General features: G+C 41.7%; 1 protein-coding gene across 2 annotated transcripts; it reads right to left on the reverse strand.

The window, feature by feature from the left end:
- Positions 1 to 7273: 7273 nt before the first annotated feature.
- LOC109869787 (acidic mammalian chitinase) lies at positions 7274 to 11406 on the reverse strand. 2 transcript variants are annotated; one of them, XM_020460037.2, is made up of 12 exons: positions 11371 to 11406; positions 11085 to 11157; positions 10417 to 10446; positions 9964 to 10168; positions 9771 to 9827; positions 9443 to 9608; positions 9125 to 9249; positions 8851 to 8980; positions 8540 to 8722; positions 8166 to 8282; positions 7853 to 7985; positions 7274 to 7741 (listed from the first exon to the last, which is right to left on the reverse strand). In XM_020460037.2, the coding sequence occupies exons 2-12, from the start codon at positions 11107 to 11109 to the stop codon at positions 7446 to 7448; spliced, it is 1467 nt and encodes a 488-aa protein (XP_020315626.1). In that variant the 5' UTR covers positions 11110 to 11157; positions 11371 to 11406; the 3' UTR covers positions 7274 to 7445. The 2 variants fall into 2 exon arrangements, with proteins under 2 accessions (XP_020315626.1, XP_020315625.1); XM_020460036.2 differs by lacking the exons at positions 11085 to 11157; positions 11371 to 11406 and having other exon boundaries at positions 10417 to 10489.
- Positions 11407 to 12517: the final 1111 nt, after the last annotated feature.

Raw genomic sequence — 12517 nt, forward strand, 5'->3', positions numbered from 1 at the left:
GTCTAATGTCATTCCAAACCATTAACAAGGAGCTTTACAATAGTTTTTTTCAGCTATACCAAGGTTGTCAAAGTGTTTGTTCCTTGGGTTTTTGGGTTTTCCTTTCAATTAAGACCTAGACAACCAGTTGAGGGCAGTGTTGCCAAATTAGCGACTTTATTGCTATATTTAGCGAGTATTCAGACCCCTCTAGCGACACATTTTTAAAAAAATCGACAATTTCTGGTGTTTATTGGAGACTTTTGAAGACTGATGTGAAAGCACGTATCGTTCTTACTCTTCTTAACGAGCAGCGGGTGTTGCCGTGGACCCCACCACCGTCCCAAAGCACTCACAGGCTGCCCAGTCCTCGCACAGCAGTCCCTCCCAGCTGCAGACAGAGCAGGAGATGTTCACCCCTCCACGTCCAGACTGCAAATGAATCGCGCATGTGGGAAGCCGCCGCTGGCTGATCCCGCCCTGGCTTACATTCAGGGCGGGATGTAAATGTAAAATGTTCTTTGTCTAAAATAAATCACTGCATTTGACTCACACAGCCTCAGTCACTTACTCACCTTGTCCACTGTGTGTGTGTGCCTCTGTGACATAAGCTAAACATCTAGCTGGTTAGGTCATCATGTCTAAACTGTACACTCAAAAATACAGAAAGGAGTGGGAATCAAACCCTGAATTCAGAGGTTGGTTGAAGTCGTTTATTGGAGATGATACACGGGCATACTGCTTGTATTGTAAAGGCTGGTTGAAGCCATTATTGATGATACATGGGCATACTGCCTGTATTGTAAAGGCTGGTTGAAGTCGTTTATTGGAGATGATACATGGGCATACTGCCTGGCTGATTTCTCCGCCAAACTTAGTGATGTAAAAAAACACGACAACTCAAAAACATACTCAAAAGGCAAAGCCTTGTAACAGTTCCACCCAAAACAAGCTGCCATTTATGTTTTTTTTTTTTACTCGAGGTGTGGAGGGGGGTCTGGAATTTTTTTTTTTAACCTGAATTAGGGCCAGACTAGTTACCATAGTTTTCTCACATTGCCATTGCCAGTTTTTTCTATTGACTCTTTTTGGTCCATTTAGATTGTTAATGTAGATATTTATACAAAAAACTTGTAGGCTCCTAAGTGGACCATAAGGTTAAAAACCAAACCAAATTATGAAGAAATTTGATAATAAATTTAAATAATAACTTTGACAGAGTGTCTATTTTGGGTCACTTTTGCAGGTCCCAAGCCCGGATAAAGGAGGAGGGTTGGAATTGTGACATAAAAAAAAACAAGAATCGACAGAAGAAAGTTCATTTGTAGTTCTAAACATATTTAGGGTGTTTTGTTACTCACTTTGTGTCTCTTCCACGACGGTATTCCTCTCTCCTACAGCGTCCATCACAATTACATGCACATGGCCAATTATGCAAATTAGGCGATGACGTCATTTAGTGACTTCTAGCTACTTTTAGGACAGCCGATAGCTACTTTCCTTACTGAGTAGTTGGCAACACTGGGTGAGGGGAGTTCTTTACTAATTAGTGACCTTTTTCGCATAATTTCCAGTCACAACTTGTAGACTTGTTTACGTGCTGCTGTGCGGTTTGTTGCCAACCTTACTTTGCTACCTGCCAACTTTACGGTTTTTACTTTTAATTACCGTTTTATTTTTATTTTTATTTTTTCCCTTGCTCAACTTTTTTCATTCAACTTTTTCATCCCGGACGCTTTATCTGGATGTGATTTGTCAGGACCTCCACCAGCCGACGCAAAGTAGTAACATTAATATTATGCCTTCTAATTGCAGTCGTTGTACTCATAATATACAGGAGAACGATCGCCTTATGGCGAGGATAGCCCTGCTGCAAGCCCAGCTTCAGACAAAATCGTTCGGCAAGGGTAATTTAGGTGTAGGAAAGGATGAAACAGCGTCTGTGCCACCAATATGTACCAGTAGTTAGTATAAATCCCCTTGCACAGTCCCCACGGCCGGACAATTGTCTCATGGTTTCTGGAAAGAAATGCTGTAGGAATGCTCAACCGGTATCGCTCATTCAACCGACAGAAACTTTCAACCTGTTCTCCCCATTAAGCAGCGAGTTAGAGTCCGTGTCTCTCTGGTCTCTCCTCCCGTTACTGGGTCTGAGACGCTGAAGCCTCCCACCATTAGTTGAAAACCCTAGTCATTGGCAACTCCATTATCCGCAGTATTAGACTTTAAATGAATCATCCAGCAACCATACACTGTTTTCCAGGGGGAGGGCTACCAACGTTAAAGCTAATCTGAAGATGGTGCAGGCTAAGGCTGAAACTGGCGAGTGTAAAGTATAGGGATATTGTTATCCACGTCGGCACCAAGAATGTTAGGATGAATCAGTCACCAAGCGCAACATACAGTGCCTTGCGAAAGTATTCGGCCCCCTTGAACTTTGCGACCTTTTGCCACATTTCAGGCTTCAAACATAAAGATATAAAACTGTATTTTTTTGTGAAGAATCAACAACAAGTGGGACACAATCATGAAGTGGAACGACATTTCTTGGATATTTCAAACTTTTTTAACAAATCAAAAACTGAAAAATTTGGGCGTGCAAAATTATTCAGCCCCCTTAAGTTAATACTTTGTAGCGCCACCTTTTGCTGCGATTACAGCTGTAAGTCGCTTGGGGTATGTCTCTATCAGTTTTGCACATCGAGAAACTGAAATCTTTTCCCATTCCTCCTTGCAAAACAGCTCGAGCTCAGTGAGGTTGGATGGAGAGCATTTGTGAACAGCAGTTTTCAGTTCTTTCCACAGATTCTCGATTGGATTCAGGTCTGGACTTTGACTTGGCCATTCTAACACCTGGATATGTTTATTTTTGAACCATTCCATTGTAGATTTTGCTTTATGTTTTGGATCATTGTCTTGTTGGAAGACAAATCTCCGTCCCAGTCTCAGGTCTTTTGCAGACTCCATCAGGTTTTCTTCCAGAATGGTCCTGTATTTGGCTCCATCCATCTTCCCATCAATTTTAACCATCTTCCCTGTCCCTGCTGAAGAAAAGCAGGCCCAAACCATGATGCTGCCACCACCATGTTTGACAGTGGCGATGATGTGTTCAGGGTGATGAGCTGTGTTGCTTTTACGCCAAACATAACGTTTTGCATTGTTGACAAAAAGTTCAATTTTGGTTTCATCTGACCAGAGCACCTTCTTCCACATGTTTGGTGTGTCTCCCAGGTGGCTTGTGGCAAACTTTAAACAACACATTTTATGGATATCTTTAAGAAATGGCTTTCTTCTTGCCACTCTTCCATAAAGGCCAGATTTGTGCAATATACGACTGATTGTTGTCCTATGGACAGAGTCTCCCACCTCAGCTGTAGATCTCTGCAGTTCATCCAGAGTGATCATGGGCCTCTTGGCTGCATCTCTGATCAGTCTTCTCCTTGTATGAGCTGAAAGTTTAGAGGGACGGACAGGTCTTGGTAGATTTGCAGTGGTCTGATACTCCTTCCATTTCAATATTATCGCTTGCACAGTGCTCCTTGGGATGTTTAAAGCTTGGGAAATCTTTTTGTATCCAAATCCAGCTTTAAACATCTTCACAACAGTATCTCGGACCTGCCTGGTGTGTTCCTTGTTCTTCATGATGCCCTCTGAGACTATCACAGTGCAGGTGCATTTATACAGAGACTTGATTACACACAGGTGGATTGTATTTATCATCATTAGTCATTTAGGTCAACATTGGATCATTCACTGAACTTCTGGAGAGAGTTTGCTGCACTGAAAGTAAAGGGGCTGAATAATTTTGCACGCCCAATCTTTCAGTTTTTGTTTTGTTAAAAAAGTTTTAAATATCCAATAAATGTCGTTCCACTTCATGATTGTGTCCCACTTGTTGTTGATTCTTCACAAAAAAATACAGTTTTATATATTTATGTTTGAAGCCTGAAATGTGGCAAAAGGTCGCAAAGTTCAAGGGGGCCGAATACTTTCGCAAGGCACTGTAGCTTCAGCGTGTAAATCAGCTAGAAAGATGTCGGCATCGAGTAATTGTCTCTACGCCCCCTTCCAGATAGGGGGAGTGATGAGCTCTACAGCAGAGTCTCACAACTCAATCGCTGGTTGAAAACTGTTTTCTGCACCTCGCAAAATATAGAATTTGTAGATTAACAGGACCAAGCCTGGCCTGCTGAGGAGTGACGGACTCCATCCTAGCTGGAGGGATTCTCCCATCTTGCGTAATACCCTAGATGCAGTCGCACCCCTAAAAACCAAAAACATTTGTCATAAGAAACTAGCTCCCTGGTATACAGAAAATACCTGAGCCCTGAAGCAAGCTTCCAGAAAATTGGAACGAAAATGGCGCTACACCAAGCTGGAACTCTTCCGACTTGCTTGGAAAGACAGTACCGTGCAGTATCGAAGAGCCCTCACTGCTGCTCGATCATCCTATTTTTCCAACGTAATTGAGGAAAATAAGAAGAATCCAACATTTATTACTGACACTCGCAAAGCTAACTAAAAAGAAGCATTCCCCAAGAGAGGATGGCTTTCACTTCAGCAGTGATAAATTCATGAACTTCTTTGAAGAAAAGATCATGATCATTAGATCATACAGACTCCTCTTTAAATCTGCGTATTTCTCCAAAGCTCAGTTGTCCTGAGTCTGTACAACACTGCCAGGACCTAGGATCAAGAGACACTCAAGTTTTTTAATACTATATCTCTTGACACATTGATGAAAATAGTCATGATCATGATAAACCTTCAAGCTGCATACTGGACCCTATTCCAACTAAACTACTGAAAGAGCTGCTTCCTGTGCTTGGCCCTCCTACAGTATGTTGAACAAAATAAATGGCTTCCTATCCACCGGATGTGTACCAAACTCACTAAAAGTGGCAGTAATAAAGCCTCTCTTGAAAAAGCCGAACCTTGACCCAGAAAATATAAAAAACTATCGGCCTATATCATATCTCCCATTCCTCTCAAAAAAAATTGAAAAGCTGTTGCACAGCAACTCACTGCCTTCTTGAAGACAAACAATGTATACGAACCGCTTCAGTCTGGTTTTAGACCCCATCATAGCACTGAGACTGCACTTGTGAAGGTGGTAAATGACCTTTTAATGGCGTCAGACCGAGGCTCTGCATCTTGCCTCGTGCTCCTAGACCTTAGTGCTGCTTTTGATACCATTGATTACCACATTCTTTTGGAGAGATTGGAAACCCAAATTGTTCTACACGGACAGGTTCTGGCCTGGTTTAGATCTTATCTGTCGGAAAGATATCAGTCTGTCTCTGTAGATGGTTTGTCCTCTGACAAATCAACTGTAAATTTCGGTGTTCCTCAAGGCTCCGTTTTAGGACCACTATTGTTTTCACTATATATTTTACCTCTTAGTGATGTCATTCGGAAACGTAATGTTAACGTTCACTGCTATCGGATGAAACACAGCTGTGCATTTCGATGAAACATGGTGAAGCCCCAAAATTGCCCTCCCTGGAAGCCTGTGTTTCAGATAAAAGAAAGTGGATGGCGGCAAATGTTTTATTCTTAAACTCGGATAAAACAGAGATGCTAGTTCTACGTCCCAAGAAACAAAGAGATCTACTGTTGAATCTGACAACGAATCTTGATGGTTGTACAGTCGTCTCAAATAAAACTGTGAAGGACCTTGGCGTTACTCTGGATCCTGATCTCTCTTTTGACGAACATATCAAGACTGTTTCAAGGACAGCTTTTTTCCATCTACGTAATATTGCAAAAATCTAACTTTCTGTCAAAAAATGATGCAGAAAAATGTATCCATGCTTTTTTCACTTCTTGGTTAGACTACTGCAATGCTCTACTTTCCGGTTATCCAGATAAAGCACTAAATAAACTTCAGTTAGTGCTAAACACGGCTGCTAGAATCTTGACTAGAACCAAAAAATGTGATCATATTACTCCAGTGCTAGCCTCTCTACACTGACTTTCTGTTAAGGCTAGGGCTGATTTCAAGGTTTTACTGCTAACCTACAGAATATTACATGGGCTTGCTCCTACCCATCTTTCCGATTTGGTCCTACCTACACGTACGCTACAGGCACAAGACGCGGGCCTCCTTACTGTCCCTAGAATTTCTAAGCAAACAGCTGGAGGCAGGGCTTTCTCCGATAAAGCTACATTTTTATGGAATGGTCTGCCTATCCATGTGAGAGACGCAGACTCTGTCTCGACCTTTAAGTCTTCATTGAAGACTCATCTCTTCAGTAGGTCCTATGATTGAGTGTAGTCTGGCCCAGGAGAGATACTCTGAATGATCCGCTATAAAAAGCCAACTGACGGCCTCCAAGGTGGCGTAGTGGTCTAGGGCATTGCATCACAGTGCTAGCTGTGCCACCAGAGACTCTGGGTTCGAGCCCAGGCTCTATCGCAGCCGGCCGCGACCAGGAGGTCAATGGGGCGACGCACAATTGGCCTAGCATCACCAAGGTTAGGGAGGGTTTGGCCGGTAGGGATATCCTTGTCTCATCGCGCACTAGCGACTCCTGTGGCGGGCCGGGCGCAGTGCACACTAACCAGGTCGCCAGGTGCACTGTGTTTCCTCCGACACATTGGTGCGGCTGGCTTCCGGGTTGGATGCGCGCTGTGTTAAGAAGCAGTGCGGCTTGGTTGGGTTGTGTTTCGGCTTTCGACCTTCGTCTCAGTTGTAGCGATGAGACAAGATAGTAACTACTAACAATTGGAAACCACGAAATTGGAGAGAAAAGGGGCTAAAATATATATATATATTTTTTTTTTAAAGCCAACTGACATTTACTCCTGAGGTGCTGACCTGTTTCATCACCTACAACCATTGTGATTATTTTTATTTGACCTTGCTGGTCACCTATGAACATTTGAACATCTTGGCCATGTTCTGTTATAATCTCCAACCGGCACAGCCAGAAGAGGACTGGCCACCCCTCGTAGCCTGGTTCCTCTCTAGGTTTCTTTTTATGGAGTTTTTCCTAGCCACCGTGCTTCTACACCTGCATTGCTTGCTGTTTGGGGTTTTAGGCTTGGTTTCTGTACAGCACTGTGACATCAGCTGATGTAAAAAGGGCTTTATAAATACATTTGATTGATTGAATTCATCAATCGAGTACAAGGGAGGAGCGAAAACCTGAAGACACCCTGTGGAATGAGTTTGACGAGTGACTTATACTAACTACTTGGAAGTACTTTACAGTTGGGTTAACGGTGTAACAACAATGAAAGGAAGAGATTACAATCTCTGGGAATCGAGTCACAATAAGCAGCATCAATAACTATTACATAAAAACATTACGAATACTTTATTTTTTTGTATTATTACATTGTAATTGGAGTAGATATTTTATCATTTAAATCTAAACTAGCCTTGGTACCATGAAAATGAGGTAACCAGTATGCAGTATATCAGTTACTCAGGCTACAATGTGTACATTAACAGAAAACACCTATGCCGGGCTCGTGTTATACAAATTCCAGTCACAGCACTTGCATTTCTCATTGAAGATAAGGTTAGCGGCGCACTTCTGGAGGTAGGTGTGTCCACTGGCGCACTGGTAGAAGGCATTAAGGTCTTCCTTGTTACAGTACAGGCCGTCAGCTTTCCCCCCACAGAAGCCACTGCCGGGCAGAGGAGTGGAGGTGGTGGCGGGCACACTGCTGGTGGTAGTTCCTGGCAGGGGTGGCGGACGTGTTGTGGAAGGAAGGGGTGGCGGACGTGTTGTGGAAGGAAGGGGTGGCAAATCTATAAAACACAGTGTGTTATTGTCAAGCGTGGAATGATACAATGTCATTGTTATACCAACCAAACCTCTTATGAGACATACACCTCAGTGCTCTAGTAATGGCTGCGTACCTGAGGCCAGAAGATAACGCAGATGGCTGATCAGGGGATAGTTGCCCTGCCCACAGAATTGTCCAGCAAAGTCATCCAGATCCAGAGCCCAGATCATGGCCCCTCCAAACTTGTTGTCTTTTAGATAGCGTGCCTATAAAATGACCAAATATTTTATTTCCTGAAACCATATAGCCTTCTACCAATCACCATGTAATCAATAACAAAGATATTAGGGTTGAAATGAGCAATAGACATTCGACTGCTATAATTTACAGCAATCAGCTGAAAGGAGATTCCTTTTGGCAGTGTATTAAGTAATACGATACCGTACCTTTATTTCAAAGCTTTCCCGGTTGTCATATCCCACCCACTCATTTCCTTTGGTGGCAAAGGGAACCATCTGATCCTCAATCAACTCAACAGTTGCTCCATTCAGGAAAGTACAGATCTGGTGGAAAAGAAAAATAAACATGAGTATTCTTTACATAAAGAATACCTTTGTTTTGAATTGGCCCTGAGTACAGTATACTGAAAGTGTGCATTGATGTATTGTGTTAATCTATTTTTTACATCCTACAAGTGTTTCACAATCTCCCTGGTTCCAAAACATATAATGTTAATTAACTCCACATTGGTAGAGTTGGGAGATCGCTCCACTAGAGACAACTGTATTTGTAGTTTTGAACTTTGACCTCTCTCCCTGACCTCATAATAGGACCAGAAGCCGGCCTCGCGGGTATAGGGTCCAGCAGAGGCTGGTCCACTCGTTCTGGCTCCGACACCATTGTCTCCAGAGACAGTGCGGAATGTGCGCCCATAGGTGGCGAAACCCATCATCAGCTTCTCAACAGGGGTGCCCTGGTCCCTCCAGTACTTCATGGCAAAGTCCTTTGGAAAAGGAGTAAACATTCAACAACTGTTTGACAAATAGTTAACGGTTTCTAAAATGGTTTCTAAATTATTTATGGTTTCAAAATAGTTTTAAAAATATTGTAAAGTAAATATTTTTTACTCACAACGTTGAAATACTTGTGCTCTCCTTCCTCTGCATCTGAAGCACCGCGGTAAAGGGGACTGTTGTGGCGTGTGAATGGGTCCCAGGCTCCACCCATGTCATAGGACATCACATTGATGAAGTCCAAGTACCTGTTACACAGTCACACAAGGCCAAAGGTCACAAAATGTAACATGGAAAACACCAACTGGTAATTGATGAACCTTCACAAGAATTATTACTATACCAATCACCTATGGTGAATGAAGGCCCTCTGTTTTAACCTTTGAACTCACTTTGCAACCTCTGCAATTTCATAACCGTTATCAATGTTTCCCTTCCCAGCAGCCACTGCAGCTGTGACCAGCAGCCTTGGTCTGCTGGTGTCAGCGGCTTCCTTCTCAAATGCTTTGAGCAACTCCTGGACCCCAGAACCAAATGAGACAGTGTATTTTATTAATGGTATGAAATAATATTATGACGACATTGTGCTGGATCAGTTAAAGTTGAACATAATTATTATGGTGCCCCATTAAAACTGTCACTCAGGATCCAAATATAATGCTTTCCAGATGTTTGATTATTACTACTGTGGCTGTGAATGTCAAACTGACCCTGCACAGCAGTGTAAACCTTTTCTTGTCCTCTGGGGGGCTCCCTCGTGCTCCAGGGTACTCCCAGTCCAGGTCCAGGCCATCAAAGCCGTACATTCTCAGGAAACTGATGGATGACTGGATGAACTTCTGGCGATTGGCAGGTGTTGACACCATGATGGTGAACCTGAAAATGTATTCAGTGTCAGTAATCATAATACTTGTAATTGTTATTATTCATTGGAAAAGCATAATGACCAATAGATACTTAAGAACATGTTTATTTCTTTCATTAAAATACTTTGAAACATGTACAACTTAATCATGGCTATATGACAACAATACTCACTGGCTGGACCCAAAGTTCCATCCACCAACTGCCAACAGGGTCTTCAGTGCAGGATTTCTTTCCAAGACAAGAAAGATTCATCAACACATTCAATTTCAATGCATTTAAAGAGAAATGTGAATATGGAATAATGATTGTAAAAAGTGCTGATGGAGAACATAAGACATCATATAGCTCAGCAGCTAAACCTCACTGCTTCTTCAGCCCATTGAAGGACTGGTAGAGAACATCATCGTTCCACTCGTAGGTGACTAGCTCGTTGTTGTGGTTGATCATTGAGAAGGCATAGATCAGATGAGTGCAGAGGTTGGGGTCCACATTGGCCGGCAGATATTTCCCAGTGCCTGGTCTGTACTGGGACCAGTTGGTGAAGTAGCACACCAGTTTGGTTGATGACACTGTTGAGGATTTAAAATACTAGTATCAGGCTCCCAACAGAACAAAGTGATAGACAGAGACATTGACAGTGACTTTGTCTAGGATTGTATCAATGTTGTATGCTATGTAGTGAGCAATGTTATTCAACAGTAAGTTATTTATTTTCTCCCTATGAATGTTACTTAACGATATCCTATTTGTGGTAGCTACAGTACAATTAAGTTTGGATAGACATCAAGAGTAATGCTGTAAGAACTACAAAACTTACCCATTTGAAGACACATCAAAACGGACAGTCCTGAAACAGAAATGAAACATTTGTTCATTAGACTAATCAAACAAGCTTATTTGCTTGCAGTTAACAAAGTACCCTACATGACTAAAAGTATGTGGACACATGCTTGTCGAACATCTCATTCCAAAATCATGGGCATTAATATGAAGTTATTCCCCACTTTTCTGCTATAACAGCCTACACTCTTCTGGGAAGGCTTTCCACTAAATGTTGGGACATTGCTGCGTGGACTTGCTTCCATTCAGCCAAAAGAGCATTAGTGAGGTCGGGCAATAATGTTGTGCGATTAGGCCTGGCTTGCAGTCGGCTTTACAATTCATCCCAAAGGTGTTTGATGGGGTTGAGATCAGGCTTCTGTGTAGGCCAGTCAAGGTCTTCCACACCGATCTCAACAAACCATTTCTGTATGGACCTCGCTTTGTAACAAGTACTTTTTGGTGTCAGGGAAAATGTATGGAGTAGAAAGTACATTATTTTCTTCAGGAATGTTGTGGAGTAAAAGTAAAAGTTGTCAAAAATAGAAATAGTTAAGTACAGATAACCCATAAAACGACTTAAATAGTGCTTTAAAGTATTTTTACTTAAGTACTTTACACCACTGAAAAAGTATAAAAATATTCCATTGCCAGAATTTGACTTACCAACGAGAAGTGTTAGTTGGGCCATGATGAGTTTCTAGTTACACGGCCTCTCCTTACAAAACCGAAGAGGCACCTGGAAAAAAAGAAGCATTTTCATTTAATAGAACAAACCATGGTGGTTAGAATGTTGTGTGTGGCTAAGGTTGTCCGAGTGCGTCTGCACTGTCCAGCTTCAAGTTTAATGTGTTGCAATTATTGTACCTAAAAGTTTGTAACTGATGGTCGGGTGATAGTAAAACTATAATGCAATAATAATGCTAATAAAAACATATAGCCCATGTCCTACCTGGTCCTCAGTGAGACACTGGATCGGTGTCTGAAAGACAATACAGCTCACCTTTTATACCGTTCTGATACGCCTGGGCCAAAGGCTACATACCTGTATCAGGAAGTGGCAACCTGGGGGAGATTGTTTGCTCTTGATCGGGATTAATCAGTGTCATCGTTTATGTTAGTTTCATTTAAGGATATAACCTGTCTGAATTGTAGGAGAGATAGACCTATCTTTATGGTCAGATAAACAACCATGGATGATTGATATTGAGGGTGAAATAAACCATCTTTATCCTCTGCATTAGCAATGTGGAATTGGAACATTCAGTCAGCAAATACATTTCAATCTTCATTAACTAGTTAAGAGGTTTTTAGTTTGAATATAAATATTCCACAAACTGGACCTATTGTAGTAGTTATCTTTCATTCACACATAATAGCTTCTATAGGCCTTTCTCTTGGATATCTTTGATGTGAAGTTCACGCCATAAACAAAGAAAACTAAAAAGTACAGAAAAGGCACAAAATCTTAGAACAAACATTATGCAAGCTCCAGGCCATAGCACGAGAGACACGACAAGATAAACTGTCATAAAAATGCTAGTATTGATTGGTTTTAAAATAAGATTACCTTTGCTTCTTTTGTTGAAACTGGGGAGGCTGGTCCTTGGTTTTACTAATTGAGGTCACCTAACACAGAACAATAGAGCCAATGCAATAAACATAGGGAGGGGGAGAATACTGTAGGTTCTGAGTAGTTTGTTAATGGGAGCAAGAGCTCAAGCTGCGTGGTGATTCAGGGCTGTAACAGAAGCCTTATCTCAGCCATAATGAATAGAGTTTTCACTGGGTTTTCATTCCCTTTAATATCCCGGCACTTGTACATTTCTCTAATCTTTATGTAACCATTTGTTTATTTAGTTCATAGAGGTCTGATTATGTTGTCATGGCATCATAAGTGTTGCTACATGAATAAAGTGCTTGTAGTCTATTTAATATAGCCCAATCACTCCGGAGATTAGAAAAGACATTGCTTACGTTTACATTTTATTTATTCAAGTCTATACTGAAAAACGCAACATGTTGGTCCCATGTTTCATGTGCTGAAATAAAAGATCCCAGAATGTTTCCATATGTACAAAAAGCTTACTTCTCTAAAA

The sequence above is a fragment of the Oncorhynchus kisutch genome, linkage group LG24, assembly GCF_002021735.2.
Source record: "Oncorhynchus kisutch isolate 150728-3 linkage group LG24, Okis_V2, whole genome shotgun sequence".
In the NCBI taxonomy this organism is placed as follows: domain Eukaryota; kingdom Metazoa; phylum Chordata; class Actinopteri; order Salmoniformes; family Salmonidae; genus Oncorhynchus; species Oncorhynchus kisutch.

Coding starts and splice junctions, on each gene's coding strand:
- LOC109869787 (XM_020460036.2), bottom strand. CDS start 10,474: ATGAACAAATGTTTCATTTCTGTTTCAGGACTGTCCGTTTTGATGTGT. Junction 9,609..9,770: donor TGGAACTTTGGGTCCAGCCA/GTGAGTATTGTT, acceptor ATACATTTTCAG/GTTCACCATCATGGTGTCAA. Junction 8,981..9,124: donor GAAATTGCAGAGGTTGCAAA/GTGAGTTCAAAG, acceptor ACTGTGTAACAG/GTACTTGGACTTCATCAATG.